This window comes from Taeniopygia guttata, chromosome 2, assembly GCF_048771995.1.
Source record: "Taeniopygia guttata chromosome 2, bTaeGut7.mat, whole genome shotgun sequence".
In the NCBI taxonomy this organism is placed as follows: Eukaryota; Metazoa; Chordata; class Aves; order Passeriformes; family Estrildidae; genus Taeniopygia; species Taeniopygia guttata.
Genome location: NC_133026.1, coordinates 113,975,326 through 113,998,183, shown reverse-complemented (window position 1 = coordinate 113,998,183; position 22,858 = coordinate 113,975,326). Strand labels below are relative to the sequence as shown.

Sequence of the window (22,858 nt, the reverse complement as noted above, 5' to 3'; positions counted from 1 at the left end):
GTGCCGGGCGGGCTTCGGCTCAGGCTCTAGCTCCTGCCCCGCGGATGGAGCAGCTCGCTCGGCCCCACCACTGCGGGCTCCTGGGGCATCTGCTGCATAGAAAGAGGAAAAAATCCCCCCGAGCCCCAGAGCTCAGGAGAGCCAGCGGGCGATGCCAGCGTTGCGCTGCCATGGATGAGCACGGCAGGTAGCGGCGGGCGGCGCAGAACCGGTGCCGCAGGAGCCGCGGGGCAGCGGGACGGGCCCAGCGCACGGCGGCTCCGCCCCCGCCTGACCCGGATACAGACGGCGCTGCCGCCGGCCGCGAGCGTGGAGCCTGCCCGGCGCCGCCGCAGCCGCGGAGCGCCCCGGCCGTGCCATGGGATTGTGGTGACCGCCCGGCCCCGCCGCCCGCCCGCCCCCCGGCCATGGCCCCCATGGGCATCCGCCTCTCGCCGCTCGGCATGGCCGTGTTCTGCCTGCTGGGGCTGGGCGTCCTCTACCACCTCTACTCCGGCTTCCTGGCCGGCCGCTTCGCCTTCTTCATGCTGAGCGAGCCGGCGGCCGGCGGGCCCGAGACGCCGCACGGCTCAGCGCCCGGCGGCGCCGTGGACCTGCGGGAGCTGCTGGCCGTGTCCGTGCTGGCCGCCGTCAGGGGCGGGGAGGAGGTGAAGCGGGTCCGCGAGGGGAACGTCCTGAACGCCAAGGCGAAGGGGAAGACGCGGGAGGGAGCCGAGGAGCAGCTGACCACCGGCGACCTCCTGTCCAACCGCAGGATGTTCTACCTGCTGAAGGGCGCCTTCCCCGCCGTGCAGGTGGGTGCCAGGCGCCCTCCGTGGGGCGGGGTCTGCCGCGGGCCCGGCGCTGGGACCCCGGCGCTGGGCTCTCCGCCGGCGGGAAGCGCTGCTCCCGTGTGCGCCTTTCCTTCCCCTCTCGCTGAATTTGTGCCAGTGCCGCCTCACGCTGCTCGCCGTGGGTGTTGGGTTGCAGGGGGAACAGTTGGAGCGTGTTGCAAGCGTAGCCACGCGAGGTGAAACAGTACCGAGCGCCACGGCCATGGAGGGGTGGGGGAACAGCGGGTCTCGATGGTGCGGATCGTGAGCTCTGTGGTTAAGGATACAAGATAATTGCACAGCGCAAATTCCGCCTACGGTTAAGATGCAGAGATTAGGAATGCCGTTGTTTTGGTAGTTACCTTTCCTGCTAGTTGTCTTTCCTGCCGTCAGTTATGGGGAGAGCCGGGAGCGGGAGCGACGGCTGAGAATTCGAGGCTTAAGGACATAGCGCTGCAATAACCGAGCGTTTAGCGCCTGTGGCTGTGGGGCCGCAGATAAGCATAGCTGTGTCAATACTGTGGATCACTGAGAAAAATTAGTTTACTTTGCTTTCAGAGGTGTACACCCCTTCCTGCTCTCCTTCACTTCTGAAATCTGGGTCTATCTCTTCAGGTCGCACCCTAACCTTTGAACTATATTGTGCGAGGATTTTTGGGGTTTGTTTGCGTTGTTTCTGCTGTTTCTGCTTCAATCAATGGGAACTTCTGTCTTTTTATGTTAAGTTCCTTAGCTTTTCATGACCGTTTGAAATGGATAGAAAGCCCTAAATTTGAATCTCGGTGGTGGTGATTGTGTGCTTCTGCTGGATGGGTTGAGAGAAAAAGTAGCTAAGTCCAGTTTTTGGTCATTGAGTTACTATTCAATTTTCAGTAGCTGTTTTGAAAGTTCTACAGAAAAGTGTGTCGTTTTTTGTTGGCTTGTTTGTTTGTTTGTTTTGGTGGGGTTTTAAAGTGTTGTAAATAACTTATTGAATATGAAATTTTAGAGGAAACAATAAATTCTTCAATGTTTGAAATGAACTTGAGATGTGACTAATCTTCCTCTACAGAAAGGTTATGCAGGTTCTGTTTTGAACATTTCCTGGATTGTCTGTCGGTGACAAGGCACCTTCACAGGCCCAGTGTTAAATAAAGAAAAAGTATTGACTCTTGTTCTCTTGCATTATTCAGCGCCCTTAGAGATCTTGGCTTTACAGCTTAGCTGGCTTGAAAACTCTATGCTTTCTCCCCTTTCACAGATGGAGCGACTTCATTAATCCATGTGTAAGAGTTGCCTGTGCTTCTGGGGAAAGCTGGGGCTTCTGTCTGGGCCTGAAGAACACAGTGAACTGTGTATTGCTTGTTCTGTGGTCACATGTAAACTCTGCTCTGGAGCCTGGGATTTTTAGCAGTGACAGTCTGACTTGTGTCTTTCTGGCAGAGGGTGTTAACTTTAAACATCTACTTTTAAAAAACTTTTACTCCCTTTTATCTTTCTCACAGGTAATGTGTGCTGCTAATCTTTAAGTCTAGAAGGTACTTTCGAAAGTGCAGATGTGTTCTCAAAGGCAGTATAAAACTAAAAATGTGTGCATAAGTCTGTGGAGCTGGAAAATATCAGGCATATTTCTTTTCTTGTTCCCAATTCTTCCTTAGATTGACTGAGTTTGAGCACTGAGGATATCTGGGATGAGTGTACTTGACAAATTTTTCAGGTGATCTGGAGTTATTCAGTCTGACAGATCAGCTGTGGGACATTAAGTATTCTAAGAACATGATGGGTATAATAACAGCTTACCTCATGTGGTGTTTAAAAAATACTCACTAAGCTGTATATACACTGATAAGACATTTTGTCTCTCAAAGTCCATGATGAAGATGTATTCATAAACATTTGCTCAAACTAAAATAAAAGCTTTATTTTACTGCTGTATGCATACTTATCTGCGCTTCTCAGGTGTGAAGGCAAGGTATCATCTCAATCTACTAATCCTTCAAGTATAACTTCAGGGCAACCCATCTAAAACTGCAGCTCTTTCATGGAACAGACCTGCTGTGTCTTGGTGGGAATATAGGGATTATAGAGGATTTTCTGAGGCAGTATAAATTGCATCATGTAAGAAATACCTTCTTTATATCCGTAATCCTATTCCCCTGCACAGAGTGACACTCCAGTGTAAAAGATGCTGCTGAAGTCAAGGAAACCTCCTCTTCTCTCCTTGCTAGAGAAGATGATGCTAATAAAAGCTGTCAAACAAAAAGGGCTATAATTCCAAGAGTAAGCTTATGCAAAATGCTGATTTTTTCACATCCTGAAGTTCTTGAGCTTAACAGGAGTACCTCTGTATTTAAATTGTTGCCAAATGCTGCATCCAGAAAGAAGACGAACAAGAACAAAAACTAGGTGCTAAAACATGCCTGTAAAGCAAAGAAAATGGAGTTTTTCAGTCTGGACAAGAGAAGGCTCCTGTGAGACAGTACAGAGCCTTTCAGTACATGAAGGGGGCTGTAGGAGACCTGGAGAGGCACTTAGTACAAGGACATGTGTTGACAGGACAAGGGGGAATGTCTCTCAACTGGAGTAGGACAGGTTTAGATTGGACTTTGGGACAAAATTCTTTTCTTTGGGAGTGGTGAGGCACTGAACCAGGTTGCCCAGAGAAGTTGTGGATGACTGCTCCCTAGAAGTGTTCGAGGTGAGGCCGAATAAAGCCTTGAGCAACCTGGTTTAGTGGAAGGTGTCCCAACAAATGGCAGGGAGGTTGGAGTGAGATCTGGAAGGTACCTTCCAGCCCAAACCATTCTATTACTCTGTGATTCTCTAAGAGTAACTGTGGCTTTCCAATATTTCAAAATAGCCTTGGGAAATAGTCATTCGACTGAAATAAACTTTTAAGTCCGTGTACAGCGTTGTGTTCCTTGTTTTGTACTGCTGGACATAAAAAGGGAAAGCATGCAAACAGTCTTTCTGAAGCAGATCTGAATCTCTTGAGGTGTGGTTATTAAGAGAAGATAGAAGAGTTAGGCTTCTCACATGCATAAGCAGAAATAAATCTGGAAGAAGTCTTGTAATACTAAGAGTTGGGATTTATTATAAAAAGCCATTTCAAAATCTGAGGGGAAAAAAAATCCCACAGAAAGTGTTTGCCTTTGTTCTCTTGAGTAAAGGTATTGTCTCTACAGAGGAAGAGGAACTCCACTGCTGACATCAACTGCTCTGTTTGATATAAATAGATGCATTTGCATCAGTTCAGACTTCTCAAGGCTATGTTAGGTAAGACCTAGGTAGGAGCGGCTCAGTTGTGGTTTTTTCATTGTGTAGATTTAGTGGTGGTGTTTTTATATCCCTCAGAAATAGGCTTGAGAAAGATAAGGGACAAAGTGGCTAGTCCCTTATTACTATCTTCAGTATTACCCAGTGATTGCGCTCAACATCCAGCAGTAAATATTTGCATGTGTATGAAGCATCTTTGTACAGCTGATTTTAAAATACACTTAATGCTAAAACATATGCATTCCTTTCTCTTGGTAAAGTTCTCAACTGCAGTTACAGGTTTGAGATGTAACTGCTCCTGCATTACCAGTATGTTGTCCTCATTCATTTGTCATGCTAAGAAAGAGTTAAAGCTGTGATCCAGCTGTAATCATTCCCTCTGCTGCTTTCATTTTTTTATTTATTTTGTTTATCTTTTCTGGGTTACTTCTTTCCTGGTTGGTTCTCCATGTAGCACTTAATTGTGCTGTGCTGTGGTGGCACTGTGATGGCACAGTGGTGGTGTGATAAGGACTGGGGTGGGAATTAGGAGATTAAGGAGATGCCTTACCCAGCCCTGCTGCTGGGGTGGGAGTGGAGTGGGGAGGCATTCTTTCCAAATTCAGTGATAGATTAGCCAGAAACACTGGTATGTTCTGCTTAGAAGAACTTCTGTGAAGAAATGATCTCATAATACCACGGTTTCAGCAGCACTACCTGCTAAAAGATCCCTCTCAGCATTATGCCTTAGGGTCTTACTCTTTGAATGTGGCCTGTCCAGGGATCAATGTCAGGATCTTGATAACTGCATCTCAAGTAAAAATTTAAAATAAAAGTTATTTAAAATAAAGGCTATTTAGGAATTTCCTCGTTCACTTCCCACTACAGCCCATCTCCAGCACATTGGAAGGAGCAGCCTTACTTGGTCACAAAGGCAGGAATGATTGACAGACTGTTCCTTAAACTTGCACTTTGACCAGATTACCTCTTGTCCTCTGACTGGAAAAGCCAATTTTAAAGTGACCCACACAATTCTGCTATTTCTCTGCTGTACTACACTAGAGTTATTTTCACAGTATGCAGATTTCAGTCTTACTGGTCAGATTGTATTCTGCCCTACATTTTCATTTTGAGCTGTTTTTGCTTATTTTTGTTCTAGAGTTGCACCAGCTATATCTCTTGTGTTCTAGTGTAAATACTGAATAGAGTTTTGTCTTGTTTGCTCCCTTTTCTTAATATTGTGACTGTGGTGGAAATCAAGTCTTCTGTCCCAGTGTTTCTCTTTGAGCATCTTTTTATGAGTCTTGTCACTATTCCAAATCCAAATGTTCTTATGTCTCTTTCCCAGTTAAGACTGATGATAAATACCACAATTCAAGCTTATGCATGATAATGCTGGAATCAGCACTTGAAATGAAACTTTTAGAACATATAACTCTTACTTTGATTTTCTTCTAAATTAATCTGACTTCTGAGGATTAATGACTCCCAGCATTCCTTTTTTATCGGGCTATCTGAAGTGCTGTCTAGGTTTCAACTCCACTGTTTACAGGCTTCTGATCACAGTGCCAACTCCTATACCTAAAAACGTGAAATTTCATTTGAGATGGCAAGCTCTGCAACTGATACTGATTCTTTGTGAAAGATAGATATTTAAAGAAGTAGGTTATAAAAGTAAATACTATTTAAACTTTAGAGGTATTGCACTTTAGTGAGTAGGTTCTGTAATCTGTCTTTTCATGTTGTGAGATAGCTTCCTCAGCTCTTAGGGCTTTTAATAAAATTAATGTTCTTCTGACCCAGATGATCTTTGCAGAATCCACTGCCAGTGGGTTTCTAAGTAAAACAAGAAGTGTGAATGTTAATCTGAAATCTCAGTAATAGATGTTGTCTTGAGATAATGCATCTCCTAACATGGGTTCCAAATGATACCAGATGACTTATGCCCACTCTCTCTGAATAAAAATGAAGTTAGACTGTAACTTTATGCTAATGAGTTCTGTGATTATCCTTTCAGATGCAATTACAAATAGTTCATTTGGCTTGTTTGTACACTGCTGGTGTTTGAGCTATCATCTGAGCATCTGGAGAGCTGAATTTCTTAGTGTAGCCACTCACTGACAGTGGATGGTTTTGGGTATTACTTATTTTTTTTGTTAGATTTCTAATCTGTCTTTATTTGGATGTTTTCTTAAAATGAAGTTTTACAGCTCTTGGGACAAGCAAGTAATCTCTCTCTCTTTGCTAGACTTGGGTCTGTATAGAACTGGAATGGAGAATTTTGCCATCTACTGAAACCACTTGTGTGAGCTAATGAGCAAGTGGCTTTATTTTCCTGGTCTAAAATTCTAGTTGTTTCTGCAGATTACTGGTGAGAACAGTGAATTCTGTGATCCGTGCTGATTCCCTCAATTCCACTTTTGTTGTTTTCACCAACCACTATTGTTAGTCCATAGAAGCAGAGTTGACATTGGATATGTCTTTATCATTTATTAAATCCTGTTTGTTTCAGTCTGCTTCCTGCTGGCTTCATGGCCAAAGTCACCTAATTTGTTTTGATAAGCACTTATTGAGTTTCTTGACATTTAGATTTGTACAGATTTTTCTTTGCATATTCTGTCATCTTGTTCCTGCATTTACTAACTTCTTGTTGCTAAAATAAAGATGTAGTTGATGATAGAGGAAAACCTCTGTCTGCCTTGACTTAGGTGCCTTGAAAAAGGCATGTGTTCTTTTTCAGTGTTGTGGTATAATTATAGAAATACTTGTTTTCTGATCAAATCCATGGCAACATGAGACCAGTGGCTTTTATGCCTCTCATTATTTTATACATTTGTATGATTTTATACCTTACACATTTATATACAAATATACTTCATAGTTTTAAACTTAATTAAAAGTTAGGACTTTAAACTTATAGTTTCTAAACTTAATTACCTTTTAATAAGCTTTTTTTTTTTAATAAAACCATATGATCCTTTCAATTCATAACAAAATCTGCCTTGCTAAAGCTATGTAATTGAACCCTGGCAAGAGGAACATTTTTGAGAGGCTTGAAGATCACATGTAAAGCTTATTTTTCCTTTCTAATATGTTGTGGTAATCTAAGGAGGAAAAGAACCTTTTCAAAAGTAAGCAGCTGGCTTTAAAAATGTCAGTGTATTGATTAAAATCAGGGGTTTTTTTTTGTTTCTTTTACTATGCCGGTAAGGCTACTATTCAAATTTTTTAAAGCTTAAAGGCATTTTGCATTTACAAAAAGAAGTGGTACTTTGATTTCCCAGTTTGCATTCTTTTCAGAGTTAATTTACCCAAGCTTTCAAGAAGCAGTTTTCATTCATAGGGAAAACTGCTATTCACCACCCCCAAATTAAAAAGTTATAGGGAAGAGATCATGAGTGGTCCTGGATGCAGGTGAGCTAAGTCTTGGTGTGATCATGCTGTGAAAGCACCCCCTCCCTCTGCAACAGATTTTGGAGCCTTGTTTTGTAACAATGGTAGGTTGGATATTTTCCTCAGATACTGGAAATAATGATGCTTTGAGTGCTTTTTGCTCTCCTGTAGAGTGCTCTCCTGTTGAGCATATTGATATGTCCTGACTTGTCCAGTGGGTGTTTACATTCAGAGGTTTTGGCATCTGATTCCTTCACAGGATTTGTGTATGTAGAGATGCTGTGAGAAGCTGAGACAGCTTTCAACTCTGATAGTTTTGAGGAGAAAAACAGAGAAGCAGAGCCAACAGAGCTAAACAGTCTGTCCTGTAGCACAGTGAGTATAAGGCTTGCACTTGGGTGCAGTGCAGCAGCAGTGGTTGAAGGGGTCTCTAAGTGGGGAGAATCCTGAAAACTGCTGGTTGAACCAGTCTCCTCTGAGTTGGGACATCTCTGAAGCACAGTCACATAAGAGCAAATCAATTACAGTCCCATGCAGCTACCTCATAGGCCAGTATACTTTCCAAGATATGTAGTTGTGGGTATTGTGGAGTCATAAAATTACTTTTGTTGGAAGGGATGTTAGAGATCATCTTGTTCCAACTCCCCTGTCATGGGCAGGAATGCTTTTCATTAGACCAAGCTGCTCAAAGCCCTATCCAGTCTGGTCTTGAACACTTGGGGGGATGAGGCATTCACAACTTTTCCAGGCAGCATGCTACAGTGGCTCACCACCCTCACAGTAAAGAATTTCTTTTTAAAATCTAAGGCAAATCTCTTCTCTTTTAGTTTGAAATTATTTCTCCTTGTCCTATCCCTATCTGTCCATGTAAAAAATTAGTCTCCCTCTTTTTTTTATAAGCACCATTTAAGCACTGGAAGGCTGCTTTAAGGTCTCCCAGGAGAGAGAAGGCTTTCAGTGTGTCTTGATAGCAGAGGTGTTAATCCCTTTCATCTTTTTGGCCCTTCTCTGGACCCACTCTAACAGGTCCACATCATTATTGTGATGAGGACTCCATACCTGGTTGCAGCACTCCAGGTAGGGTCTCACCAGGGTAGAGAAAGAGGGAGAATCACTTCCCTCCACCTGCTGGCCATGCTGCTTTTTTGATGCATCCCAGAAGGCAGTTAGCTGTCTGGGCTGTGAGCACACATGATTAACCCAAGTCTTTCTCTGTTAGGCTGCTCTCAGTGGGTTCCCCCAGTCTTTGTTCATGCCTGGGATTACCCCAAACCAGCTGCTGTATCTTGGACTTGGACTTGTTGAACTTAAAGAGGTTCTCATGAGCCAGCTTCTCAAGATTGTCTGGTCACTCAGAACAATATCCCTTCTTTCTGCTGTGTCAAGTGTACTGCTTGGCTTCATGTCATCTGCTAACTTCCTGAGGGTCCATTTGATCTTACTATTGTCATTGGTGAAGGTATGAAAGAGCAAGTGTTTTGTTTGGGGGGCTTTTAGGTGGGGTTTTTTTTTTCAGTTTGAGTAGCTTAATTGGTCATGCAGCAACAAATTAGTTGTGCACCAACAAAACAAAAACAATCACCTATTAATGTTTTACTGATGTTCTCCTGTGCACACTCTAGGCTTGCAGGCCTCCAGGCTTTTCATTTCCTTGGTTCCATTCAAATCAATAGACTTATCCATTGAGTCACAGAATCAGAATAATGTGGGTTCAAAGAGGTCTTTAAAGGCCATCTAGCCCAGTCTCCTTGCAATGAGCTGAGACATCTTCAACTCAATCAGGTTGCTCAGAGCACCATCCAGCCTGACCCAGAACACTTGAGGGATAGGGCATCTACTACCTCTCTGGGCAACCTGTTCCAATCTCTGGTTTTGAAAAGTAATACCTGGAATACTCTTATGTTCATATTCTGACTGGTAAATGTTAACATTTCTTATTACCTGAACTCTGGAGAGAGGGGGACGGTGGGGGTTGTTTTGTTTGAGGTTTTTTTGGTGATTTTTTTTTTTCTGTTTCAGCAGCTTAATTGGTATTCTTATAATATAGGTGTGATACCATGTTTGTGTTGTTCATGTTTTATTTTCTAATGAAACAGCACTAAGATTTGGATTTCAGAGGACATGTGTTTGAATATATTTTTTCACTGTAACTTATCTTCGATGGGTGAATTAAAAGACAAAACTGCAGTTGCATTCCAATCTTCCAGACCAGGAAAAAGCCTGAATTTGTGCACCATGCCAGGGACAGCTAGCTACTATTCCGACAGGCTTTTTGGGTGATAAACTGCCACAAAGACAGCATGAAGCGCTGTTAGGGACTAAACCAGCACAGGACAAAGAGTCACTGAGGTTCCCTGAAGTCTTTGGGTGGCCAGGACTGTTGGCTGTTCAGAGCACTGCATTTATCCAGACAAGTCTGTGGTGTGCTGGAGTTGCTTCCTGTGTTCCTGAGCAGATCTGTGTTCCATCAGCAGTGTGCTGGGTAGGAGTGTTCTCTGTGCAGAGGTTTCTGAAGGCTGGAAGCACCTGGCTGTTTTGGAAGGCACATCGTGGACTGATCCTGGTATTGGTGTTGGACTTCTGCTGCTGGTTCCCATGAGCAGCATCCCTCATTTGCTATGGAATTCTTGCACCTTACAGGCTGGTTTTGGGAAGCTCTGTACTGGAGAGACACAGCCAGACTGTCTTGTTTAGGAAATAAGGGTTTTGTTGGTTTTTTTTTGGTGGGTTGTTTGGGTTTTTTTTAACTTTTCAGCAGTATTCCATGCATGATTTACATATATTTTGTTAAACCACTGTGTTTGATGCAGTTCTTTGTGGAGGGCTTTTGCTTCAAGCATAACTGGGGAAGATTGCCAAAATGTTGTTAACCTTCATGTCAGTGCTGAGCTTCCAGAACTTCCCCAGATGGGACTTTACACCTTACAGCTGTTAGGCCATGGCAATTAACCCCAGAGCATCTTGTTTAAATAAGGTCTAGTGCCTGAAATATTTGGCCTTGTGATTGTCTTTCTACTATAGCTACTCCTGATTTGTGAGTGAGGATTTGGGATTGCAGTGAAAAATATATATCCATATTGCTTGAGAAAAGTTTAAAGTGTAATGTCATGGCCTCTGGAGGCTGCCAGCAAATGAGAATGACAAACAGAAACATGGAATTAACACTGAAGCATGTTTTCCAGGTATATTCTCCTTCATTAACAAAACAAAAAATAAAAAAGGAAGAATAAAAGAAGTTTTAAGGGTTGGTGAACCCCTTTCAGGCAATATTCAGCCAAAGCTACAGAGTAAATGGTCATATGAATGGAAGAACGAATGACCCACTTTGGAGTTTTGTTTTTGTGGGTTTTTTTTTACTTTCTCCAGATGTCTATGCAACTTTTGCACTCTTTCTCCAGTTTTTTTCTAGTAGAATAATCATGTCTGTTGAGAGAGACTCCTCACAAGCATTATGAATGCTGCAGTGTCATGGCCACTGCTACAAAATCTGAGCTAGAGTAGGTGGTGTTTCTCTGAAAACGGTACCTTTCAGATAGTTTCAGAGTTTACATTCTAGTGTACTGTAACAACAGGTTTAACAAGATATTCTTCCTTTTGAGCGTTGGTTCCAACCCTTTAACTTTGTGGAGGCCCCTTCTGTTGAGGAAATGTTTTTTTTTTTATGATGGTATGTCATGTGCTATAGTGGAACTTAGACTGCCCAGGGGCTATGTTCAGACTGCCAAGTCTGTGGAACTACTCCTCTTGACTCTGCAGGACTGTTTTCCCTAAGGGAAAATGCAATCATCAGGTTTATTGTATAGTGACAGATGTTTAATTTGTAAATGTCACGGCAACTTCAAGAGCTCCATGTTTGGCATATAATGCTTCAAATACTGCTTTTATGTGAGAAGGCAGCTATGATGTATGGCTGGAGTTGCTGCAGTTCTGCTTCCTTTTTCATTTTGAACTCTCTTGGAGAAAATGGCCCTTAACCCTTGGCTAATACCTTGTTACAGTTGAGGTGTGTGTGATGCCTTTTCTTGTCATGATGTGAGTTATGTAAAAGTCCTGCTCATGTAAGGTCTGTCTGAAAGCTCCTTCATTTCCATTGGCTTTCTATGTCACTTGCCTACAACTTCATCCAGAAATACTGTGTTACTGCAGTCACAAGGATGTTGTCTTGGATTTTGCAGTTTCTTACTCTGTTCAACAGATTGGTGCTGTGTGCTCCACTAATGGGCCTAACTCTTCTTGATGTACTGAAATGCCCTCTGGTGTGGAGTAAAGTTCACTAAGCTGAGTAGCAGGTGACAATAGGCTTAAATGTGACTTTTGACTGCTGTTAAGAAATGTTCTTCATGGGCCATCTTAGGACCTTACCCCAATCTACCCTAAAAATGGGTATGGGATGTTACTTACTTGTTTGTAAAATAAATTCTTCTGACAGTTGTGCAGTGGTTAAATTCAACTCAGCAGCTTAAATTTCTAATTGTAACTCAATGCCGGCAGCAGGAATATGTATACTAAGATTTCTGCTTGTCCAAGACATGTAGAGTCTGCACAATGTCTGGTGATAGTATATCTTTACATTTCCATGTGCTTCTACTGGTCTGTATAAATTGAATTTTAGACCCTCTAATGTCTGTGTACTGTATAAATTGAATTTTAGACCCTCTAATGTCTGTGTACTGTATGGTTCTCCAGAGTCAAATGTTCTGCCTGTAGTACTTGAAGCAACTGCATTTAAATATTAATTTTAAAAAATGTGATTCATATTGTGGGAATGTTCAGTAGAGAGACCTGCAGCCAAAGCAACAGTGTCCAGCTGTGCTGTGGTTCACAGTAAAATTCTGGACTGTGGTTTTGCATTGCTCGTCACATGATCATAATAATGAAAAAATGAAAACATTCTTGCATTTGAGGTGAACGAAGGAAGATAAAATGTAAATGTAATAAACCCGTAATTTTCCCAAGTGCTGCAGTTAGTGTATCTGATATGTTAATGCAACTACTTTTGTTGTGTCACTACAGATAAATTCTGAGGAGCGTGTTGATACAGCTGATCAGGAGACAGTCTCCTGGGATCACAGTATTCCTGAAGACATAAAGCAAAAAATACAGCCTAAAGAGGTGCCAGCAGAAAGTGTCACTGTCTGGATCGATCCGTTAGATGCTACACAAGAATACACAGGTAGCTGATTCTTGTTGAAAAATCATGTATGTAATTTTGATCTTTGCCTTTTACACTGGAGACAAGATAGTAAGTATTTAAAAGGACATCTCATGTTCAAGTGTCTTATGTCAAAGCTAGCATGATTTAGTTGAACAGATTGCATCATGAAATCTCTGTAGTTCTCAGCTTACAACATTTGCTTTTATATATTCCAACTCTGAAATTACTTTGGTATCCTTACAACTAACTAATTGTTATAATAAATGGTAACTGTCAATTATGGATTGTACTGGAATTACACATTTCTTTATTTTAGTCATTACTGTGGCAGCTCCAAGTATCTTAGATTTTTGGTTTTGTTTATTTAAAGGGAAGACTAAGTAAGTATTCTATTTAACTTGATATAAGGATTTTTTTGTTTTAATTTTTCAGAAAAGCATGCATAATTCAGTCTTCCCCCTTTTCAAACATTTTAGGATGTCACATAAGCAGTTCAAGGCAATCTGACTAAAATTCTTGCTGATTAGTACTAATGAACAACTAGAAAAATGGGATTTTTTTGTGTGTCTATGTAATTGATACAATGATCCTTTCCAATGGATGTTCTTTGTTTTTTGAATTACCATTTTTGAGACAATAGAGGATAGAAGGTGAGGCAGAAAAGGGAGAATGGGGGGCACAGATTGCCATGAAAATGCATGTTGCATAAGATACAGCTGTTAGCATTAGAGCTGGTAGGAGTATAGGTTACTGAACAGGAAAAATTGCTGGAAACCTGAAAAGTCTTCAAAGTCTTTTGAAAACTGAAAGGTTATTTGAAGATACATCAAAGTTACATAACTGCAAGAGGCAGAATATAAACTAGTCTTCAGAGAATAATCTGAATAATCTCCTTTTGTGTTCTTGGCATCTGATTGTAAACTTGTTCACTTTCTTGTTTTGCCCACAGAGGATCTTCGACAGTATGTCACGACAATGGTTTGTGTGGCTGTAAATGGTAAACCAGTAATAGGTGTGATCCATAAGCCCTTCTCATCATACACAGGTATCTTCATGCCTTCACATATTTCCATGATAGTCAGTCATAGTATTAATTGAAATTTGATGTTTGAGAGAACATCTCTAGGTATAAATGAGAAAAATAGTACCAGCAGCAAAAGGGCACTGCATCAGACAACACAATTAGAGCTATAGATGTGTTCTGTGCTATAAAACCACAAAGGAAAATGCCACCTTTGTTTAAAATAAAAATAGTGCATTTAGAACAAACTGACCAAAAATATTTTAAAGAGCTAAGATCCCTACAATTAGAATGCCTGTAGCAAACAAAAAAAAAGTTAAGCCTACAAATACTGACCAGTTTGATGTGTACTTTTAGTTCTTAGCAAAAAGAGTGTTTTGCTCATTTAGGAGAATGGCTTGGGTCAGTGATAATTATACCCAGGAGCTGCTGTTTATTCAGTGTGAATAAAAAAAAGACTGAATGAAGATCTTAATGGCAACTGTTTGTATGTGACAGGCAAGACTGTCTAGCATAGCCTTATTGATTATCTGACATCTTTTTAATGCCACAGCTGTGAAGCAATTAATTCTTTAGTATTAATGATGTATCAGCAAGCATTGCTGCGTGTTTGGCAATTTGCATGCAATTCTGAAAGCTTCAGAGTAGTTTAAGTATTCATGTCTTACTGTGTATTTAAAACAGGAATTGCTGTTTACATTTTCCCTTAGGCAATACTGACCTCTAGAGTTCTGAAGTTTTGCAGTAGCTCTGGATCAAAAACTTAGTCTGAATAAATACATTTTGTATTTGTTGTCCTTTTTTGGCCCTAAAACACTAAACACTCAACATTTTGTGCTAAATATTTTGCTGTCTATAAATATGAATTTAATTACCAGTGACTTAAGTATGTACTATATTCCAATATGCTTCAAGAATCTTGGAGATTTTAGACCATATCTTTTTAGGTATCAATACCTCTCTGAAGAAATGGGTTTTTAGCATTGTAATGTTGAGAATTTATCTCCTTTGATAATAGTGAAGTGTGCAATGTTCAGACATGGAATCGGAGGAGATGCAATTAATTCTGTCATTCTGCATGACAAGTATTCATTTTCCAAGCTGGAAATACTGATATGTTTTGAGTCAGATTGTTCCTAATATACCACACAAATACAAAGCAATAAAGGGCAGTCAGCATTGTTATTACACAGAGCTCAGTCTGTTGCCAAACAATCTGGTTCTCTACTGAGATGAAATTGCTGGGTAGTTTACTAAGTAAATGTCAGATTAATGGTTAGGGGATACCACCTACCAAGCTTGGCTTTGAACTTCATGGTGAAATAAATGGGAAGTTGTCTAAATTCTGTTCTCTGTTGTCTGAAACACAACATCAAATATTTTTCTTTGTAGCACTATCCTCCTGAGCTACTTCCTTCTTTAGCATTACTATTCTTCTGAGCAAAATGACTCCATAGCATTTTTAGTGTCTGCTTTAAAGGGATATGGGGCTTTTTGTTCTTATATAAAACATTGTCTGAGGAAATAGTGGATGTATTTCTGACTAGGAGCCATCTTTTTAACTTTGGTGCCTTTCCAATTGCAAATTCTAAATATTAACTATTTGACATTTTTTTCCTTCTTATTCTGTTTTTTGGAAGTATTACACAAGAACAGCCAGGCTTGGGATAATGCCATATGCACCAATGTGTGTGGCCTCTTTCTCTTCCCTTGTATGCACCCCATCCTCTGTCAGCCGTAACTTTCTCTTTTACAGTAGAGAGAGATAGTAAGTCAGAGGTATCAATTACAAATTGTTATATAAGTACCCTTTTATCCTCACACATAACAGAGATTGTCTTTTGTAAATCTTAGTGGAATTTTTGTTTCTCTTCTAGCTTGGGCAATGGTGGATGGCGGGTCGAATGTAAAAGCTCGTTCCTCCTACAACGAGAAGACTCCAAGGATTATTGTGTCCCGCTCCCATGCAGGAAAAGTTGAGCAGGTTGCACGGCAGACATTTGGAAATAAAACTGTGATAATCCCCGCTGGTGGAGCAGGTTTGGTTCTTTAAGCATCCTATCCATTTTATTGCTTCTGAATGTTTGAATGGTGTAGCTGTTACTAGACAAAAGGATGTACTCTGGTGTCTTCTCTTTTTACTCTTGCCTTTTGATCTTCACATCACTGAAAGCAAACACTCGACAATAGGGAGAAATTTTTTTCTGTGTTTAGGAACCTACATGCAAACTTGGTTCAGACTTCAGGCTGTTCACAAGTCAGCGTGTTACTGAGTCTAAGCCTGGGCCAGCAATGTTGTTGTGGTCCTTTCATTGAAACTCACTGATGTGTGTTTATGGAAGTCACTGATGCCTCAGTGGGCGAAAAGGGGTTGTGTGACCACAGGCAGAATCATGGAAGAGAATCTGTTGGCTGTTAGTTAGCTGTTAGTATGGTTGATTTAAAAAACAATTAAGAAAAAGGCCATTAAAGTTTGGTACTGTTTATTGCATTTATGTCAAAAGAGAAAAATAGTATCACTAAAGTCCATTTTTATCTGCCTAAAACTCAATTTAAAGAAATTTTAGAATACTTTTTACTTATGCCATGTCCTTGTGCATGTTACTGACAGAACATAAATGGGGGGCACTAAGTTTTTTTTTCCTTATTTTTGCAGAAATGTATCCTTCTGTGTCTTTAATGCGAAAAGCCAGAGTTCCCTTACAGATTGCTTAGTCAAGAAGGTCTTGCACTGCTTCTTGATAATGACTCTATATGACAAAGAAAGTGAGAGTGTAACTGGTTATAACAGGTCTTGTCCAGGGCTTGACTCTGTTAAGGATCAAGACATGAACAGATGAATGAAACAAGAATATTGGTCAAAGAGTTGAAAACTTGAAAAAATTACATAAAAGAACGAATACTGTTTTGAGCAATTACTTTGTACTGGAGAGTGAAAAATAAAGGGGAATGTCCTGGGCTGATTTACTTTATTAAAGAGTGGTATGTACATCTTCCTTTTATTGCAATAAAAAGCCAGGGAGAGAAAGATAGTCTTGAGCATGATACAGAGATTGAGAAATGAATGAGTAAACATTTGAGCAGAACTATATTTGAGTGCCTGGTCTTGTTCTTTTAATGTGTTTTGACAGGAAAGCTTGATTCATTTTTTTTTTAACCTCTGCCCGTTTCTTCTAGGCTATAAAGTATTGGCCCTCCTTGACGTGCCTGAAAAGAATCAAGAAGAAGCTGACGTGTATATCCATGTCACCTATATTAAGAAGTGGGACATATGTGCTGGAAATGCAGTGTTGAGAGCGTTAGGTGGCCATATGACTACCCTGACTGGTGAAGAAATTAGTTACACTGGCTCAGATGGCAATGAAGGAGGACTTATAGCCAGTATCAACATGAACCATAAAGCACTAATTGAAAAACTTCCAGATCTGGAAAAAACATCACACAAATAAGCATGACTGGTGGAGAAGTACAAGTTGTGCTTTTGTAGCCTCCAGATGGCTCTGTCTGAAGAAGCAGGTGTGAAAACCTGCTGGGAAAGATGCACAGCAAAGCAAAGCAGTTTTGTGTGGGTTTGGGGACTATATCTTGCATTGGGTTTTGTCAGTGGTGGTATTTAAAAAGAATAAAATAATAATAATGAGAAGTAGGAAGGGGACAGTGGTCTCACACATCAGCTTCCATGTCTTGTTTTTTTTTCAGACTGTTTTCATGCAGTTCTTATACTCAAGGTGCATTTACCATATATATTGGTGAACATAGGTGAACTAAAGAAAAATCTATTTTTTTTGTAAAATAACCTAAGTATTTCTCACAGGAATTTCTTGAAACCTTTTACATCTTATTGTAATTTTAGTGATTCCACAATAAATTAGGTAGGAAAAAAAGCTTGATTTTTATAGGCATCTGATAACTGTAAATGATTTATCAGGAATCATGACCTCATATTTTGTATCCCCTGAATGGAAAGCACAAGAGGGTTGATTCAAATCTATATGCAGCAACAGTTTATCTTTGACAGTGTGGCACTCTCTGCTTTTTAAGAGAAAAAAGGAAATGTGTTTTGACTTCTTTCCTGAAGATGTAAACCAGTTTTAGTTCAGGTGGGTTGTGAATATCAGTATTTTAATCAGTGTAATTATTTCCTTATACCTTTTTAAAAGAAGGCAGCGTTTCCTTGTATAGTTTTTAGCAGTTACTTCTTGTCCTTGATTTCTGCAAGCAGTGTTGAAGATGCATGCTAGATTTTTCTCTAACGTAGGGCTTGTTCATCATGTGATGTTTGTGCCTATAGAAGCAGCCTCTTCCTTCAGTACCACTTATTTTTGTTTGGATTTTCTTTCCATTGGACAGAGTCATAAGGAATGAGTTTTACAGAAATTGTAGGTTGACTGCTTATTTCCAATTCCAACACAAGATATAAACCAGCACTTTTTCTACAACTCCAGGAATAGCTTTGTCTTTTTAGCTTGCAGCACACTCTTTCCTGCAGAAAGCTCTTCAGTCATTCCAAACAGCTTGTGCTTATTTGGTTTCTGGTAATTTACAGAGAGAGGAGAGACCATTTGAAGTTGAATCTGCTTAAGCAAGTTTGAAGAACATATGCATGTGAAGTACAACAGGGTCTGCAAAACTTTATTGAAAAATATTCTTTGCAATCCAGTACATACAGAATAGAACACAGGTCATTTGATATCAAAATGACAATTTGTTGTACCTCTAAAAGTTGTGGACTTCTATCTCCAGACATGTAACCATCTGCACTGTTGTTCTCTGCATCCCCATGAAAGGTTTCCGAAGGTTAAAATATATGCGTTATTTGAATTATCAGAAAATAAGCTGCCCATCTCTTCTCAAAAATGCTAAAATCCTTAGTTAATATAGAAGGTTTCTGTTTAAATTTTGTTCAGTAAAGTCTTAGGCTGCTTGATCCAAGCTCTTAATTCTTTAATTTTAACTTCTTTCGTATTGTTAATGAGAACTGCTGTTCTGATTAAAAAGAGGCTTTTCTCCATAGGTCGGTAGTGGAGAATGTTTAGATACTGCTTTCAATTTGTAGCTGAAGTTCACATTTCCAAAAGACCTCCCAGATGTTGCATAATGACAGACACAGACTTTTATTTCTTAAACTTACTGGCAAAGGAGACTGAAGCTTAGTCCTACAAGCCTTTTGGTAAAGGTAGATTTTGGAGAACTTCTTTTCCAGCACAGACACTATTGCTGCTCTTTGAAAATAACTTTTACTTTGTGTAGATAATACACAAAGCAATTTTCCTTTCAGTTCTTAAATTTAAGAAACTGCTACATGCTATGACAAATAAGTGATCATGCCCTTTTAAAAAGGATCTCATCTATTTCAAAAAGTTGTTGAGCTTCCAAACTTCAGTGAAGAATAAAAGAAACATTTATCAACATTTTAACATTTTACAAGAAGATTGCAGCTTTTTAAGGCTGATTTAAATGTCTTAAAGCCTAATTTATTTAAAAAGTCTTTTTATGTGTTAAATGTTTATTTGTTTAAGAGCAACAATGAATGGATTAAAATTTAAATATGAGAAATAGCCATAGTTAGCCTAGTATAAAAACCTGGTTGTGTCACAGAGATTGAGTGCACAATATTTAAGTAGGCAATTAAGATAAAATCTGTGGCAAGTTTTAAAATCAGCTTGAAATCCTATGTAAACATACTTCCTAAAAATGGGACTGCTTTTATACTGAGGAATGCTTCTATGCTTCCTTGTATAAGCTGTGATCAGACTTCCTGTATGGGAAATGAAAAATCTTATGTAATATACAAGGGCTTACTTGTGTCTTAGTTGAAGGCATAGAGCAATGAACAAAAGTATTTGCCTAAGTTATTTTTTCTTAGGAAAACAAAGTACCTTAGGAGAGGCCCTTCTTTCCTTCCTCCCACATTCTGGCTAAAATGCCTAGCCTTCCATTAGGAAGACTTGTGGTTGTTTAGACATATTAATATCCTAAATTGCTTTGTTGCAATGGATCACAGTGTTCAGTACCTTTCACAGGGAACCATTATTGGCCTAATCTCACTCCTGGTGAAATTGAGGAAGAGGTGGGAGTATGGTGCCCAGTTAATTACTTGTAGTAGAGCTGCTTTCGTACGGCTGAGAGCTAGGGCAGTGCTTGTGGTCTCCCAGTGTAATTTAAAGAGTAGCTGCTTTGGTGTGAGAATAGGTGAGCAGCTGGTGAATATGAGTTTCAGATGTCATTTTGCAATAAATGTAACTCTTATGCAGACCAGCAAGTATTCACAATTGCTTGCTTAGTGCACACATCCCAGTGCACTTTGTTGGTATAGTGTTAACACTCTGTGTCACTTCTTTGTCTGTGGTTACACTCCATTCTGAAACATTCTGCTTAAATTCTGGCTTGAATATTTGTTTGGTCTCATCAGTGTGGATGTGACTTAACCTTATGCCCAGAGGGTAGAAAATCATACCATACCCACATGTCACTGCTGGGCTACGACAGTGTTCTTTACATCTTAGCCTTTTCCACATGAAGCTGTTGCACAGCATTTTTAGGGATGCTACTTAAAACAATTGCATGTTGTAGGTGGGTCCTACAAAAGTATATATTTTTTAAAAAGCTTAACTAAAAAAATTGTAGTAGCATTCTAGCTCCAAATAAAGGAAGTAAGAGAATGTATTATTTTAGCATTGGTTTTCCAATGGTGGATATTTTGAGTCGCTATTATAATTAAGGTGGTTACAAGTGAAATTATTCTAAAGCTGTATGTATTTTCTCTTTTTCATTCTTCCAAAAAGGGTGTATGATAGCATAGATAATACCTGTTACTGTACCAAAAGTCCTGGCTTTCATTCCTTGAATGAATATTTTCTAAATAAATGGACACAGAAATAAATGGGTTGGATATTGTATTTAACTGTTTTTGAGATTAACCTGTTTGCCAGACTTTTACGGATGGATTTAAGAGCTGTTTGTTCTGATCTACAGAGCACATAATGATAATGAAAATACTTAGCAGATATGGCATACTTGGATAGTGAGTTAACCGTACAGGTAAAGCTGCAAAGTGATCTAGTGATATTGTTCCATACATTTACTTCATGGTTGTTACAGGGAACAGATTTTCTAATTGGCTTCAGGTGTGAGGAAAGTTTTGGTTTTCTTTTTTAAATGGCTAGTGGCTGGAGACCAGAGGTGGGAAGGGGAGTCAGTACTGTGGTTCATCTCTTCTTTTTTGTTTATAAATAAGTGTATTCCAATGTCTTTGTAGCATCCTGTTACTTGTTTGGGTTGTACAACAGTAGTGCAGTATTGTATACACCTGATTTAATGTCTAAAACAAGGAGTCCACATCTCCCAAGAATTGTGCAGTGAGAAGTGACCAGTTGTCGTTCTGGGCTTCTGCTGTGTTATGCCAGCAAAGAATGGCTGCTTCATTGTCTCCTGGATATCATTCCAGTAGCAGTTTCTCTCACAGAAAACTGGTTTTCTGGGCTACTGTCTCCCCAGTTATGCCCAACCTCTTTGTAGATCTGTTTTCTGAAGTAAGCAGCGGAAAGAAGGAGCTAGGCTGTGCAACAGAGGACAATTATTTTTGTTTATTTATTTTTAAATTGCAGTAATTGTTTAATGTCTCTTGTCTTTCAGGGGTTAGATAATGATATGGATAAGATTCAATGGACCACAAATAAATGCCTATGGGATTTTAAGCCTAAGCAGGAGGAGGGCAGGAAGGACTGCCTCTAACCAAGGCTAACCTGAATGATGGTTTTCAGTCAGGCCGCTCATGCTGAGCCCTTCTTCCATGCTTTAGTGGTTTAGGCCCTTTCACACAAACAATTACAGATTTGACTTTGGCCAAGATATTACCAATAGTCTTGTCTTCTAATCTGCTGTCCTCAATGATAAAACTGGACTACATCTGCTTCACTGTAATAAGACAATAATGTGGTAACTCTAAGGACCCGATTGCTTGACTTTTGAACCACAGTTTTTTTATGGCAGCTCTTGCAATGATGACCTAGTACTTGCTGCAAGTCTTCCCACCCCACAAGCAGATCATGAACCCACGATCCATACTGAGAAGCTGATGAAGCCTATATATTTTGGTTTTCAGGTACCACAGCAGTTCTTTCAGCTCTTCTGTGAGAAGTGCTCATCCAGTTTCCTCTCTCTGGAGCAAGTAACTAGTGGCCACTTTTCCGTATTTGCTCTTCCTCTCCATTCCCTTCTGATCCTTGATCCTTTCTTAGTTGATGTGGATAAGAAAAATGAGAGATCAGAGATTAAGACAGTCCCAGAGTGAGAGGACCCCAGCAGTCAACTATTCAATTGCTGAAGCCGGTAATGTTTAGGTCTAAGGTAGTGACTGATTCTACCAGAAGTGCAGTAGTTGACAACAAAATAATGGGAATGTGGAGAGGTTCATGCAGTTAGGGGTACTGAACATACAGAAAAGATGGACTAAAGGTTAAACACCCAAAAAGAAGGAGAAAATGGTTTTTCATTATAATGTTCGAAGCATTTGGCGTTTGTGTCCCCCCACCCGGTGCAGAGCTTTATTGCTTATGAAAGAGGCTGCAGTGGCCCTCTGTGAAAGGCCTGATTTTGTTGAACTCAATAGCAGTATTCCCACTGTGAGCAGCACCAAGCCAGATAAAACAGGAACAGTAAATTAAGCTAAATTCTGAAAAGCTCAACCTCTGTCAGTAGAACAAACAACCTGGGTTGTGTTAAAGTTGCCTCTTAACAGCTTCAGTCTACATTTGGAAATGTCATCCCTGTGTCTAAGGTTCTAAGTCTTTCAGGTTCTTTTATGGTCTACAGCTGATAGAGCCCACTTTCAGGTAACATTGTTTTCTATCACAGTTGTTCCTTATTTGCAATTAATATTTCATTTTTTTCTCTCCAAAGGATCAGCAACACTTCAGCATTTTTACTGTTGTCCCACCAAATTCTATTAGCATTTTCCAATTGTGTGCCAAATTGAAATAACAATTCTATAAATAAATTCTCTAAAAATACTGGTCTGTGAGGGTGATTTTCTATATTTTGTCTTGCTAGGGGGTATTCACTGTTTCTTTGTGCTCCAGATTTTTTTTTTTCCAGTAATGCATGTCATGTTGCTTCAGTTGTGCTGTATCTATCATGTGTATGAGACTTCCTGTCTGAAGAGTTACTGGTAAGTCCAGCCAAGTTTATGATAAATATAATTCAAGATCTCCACTGGTTTTGTTTTCATACCTGTGTTGCTGT

General features: G+C 40.0%; 1 protein-coding gene across 1 annotated transcript; it reads left to right on the top strand.

Annotated features, from left to right (window-relative positions):
- The first annotated feature begins 268 nt into the window (after positions 1–268).
- BPNT2 (3'(2'), 5'-bisphosphate nucleotidase 2) lies at positions 269–22,626 on the top strand. Its single transcript, XM_004175232.6, has 5 exons — positions 269–794; positions 12,453–12,612; positions 13,544–13,639; positions 15,493–15,654; positions 16,793–22,626. Exons 1-5 carry the CDS (start codon positions 408–410, stop codon positions 17,062–17,064), a joined length of 1,077 nt encoding a protein of 358 aa, XP_004175280.5. The 5' UTR covers positions 269–407; the 3' UTR covers positions 17,065–22,626.
- The last annotated feature ends 232 nt before the right edge of the window (positions 22,627–22,858 follow it).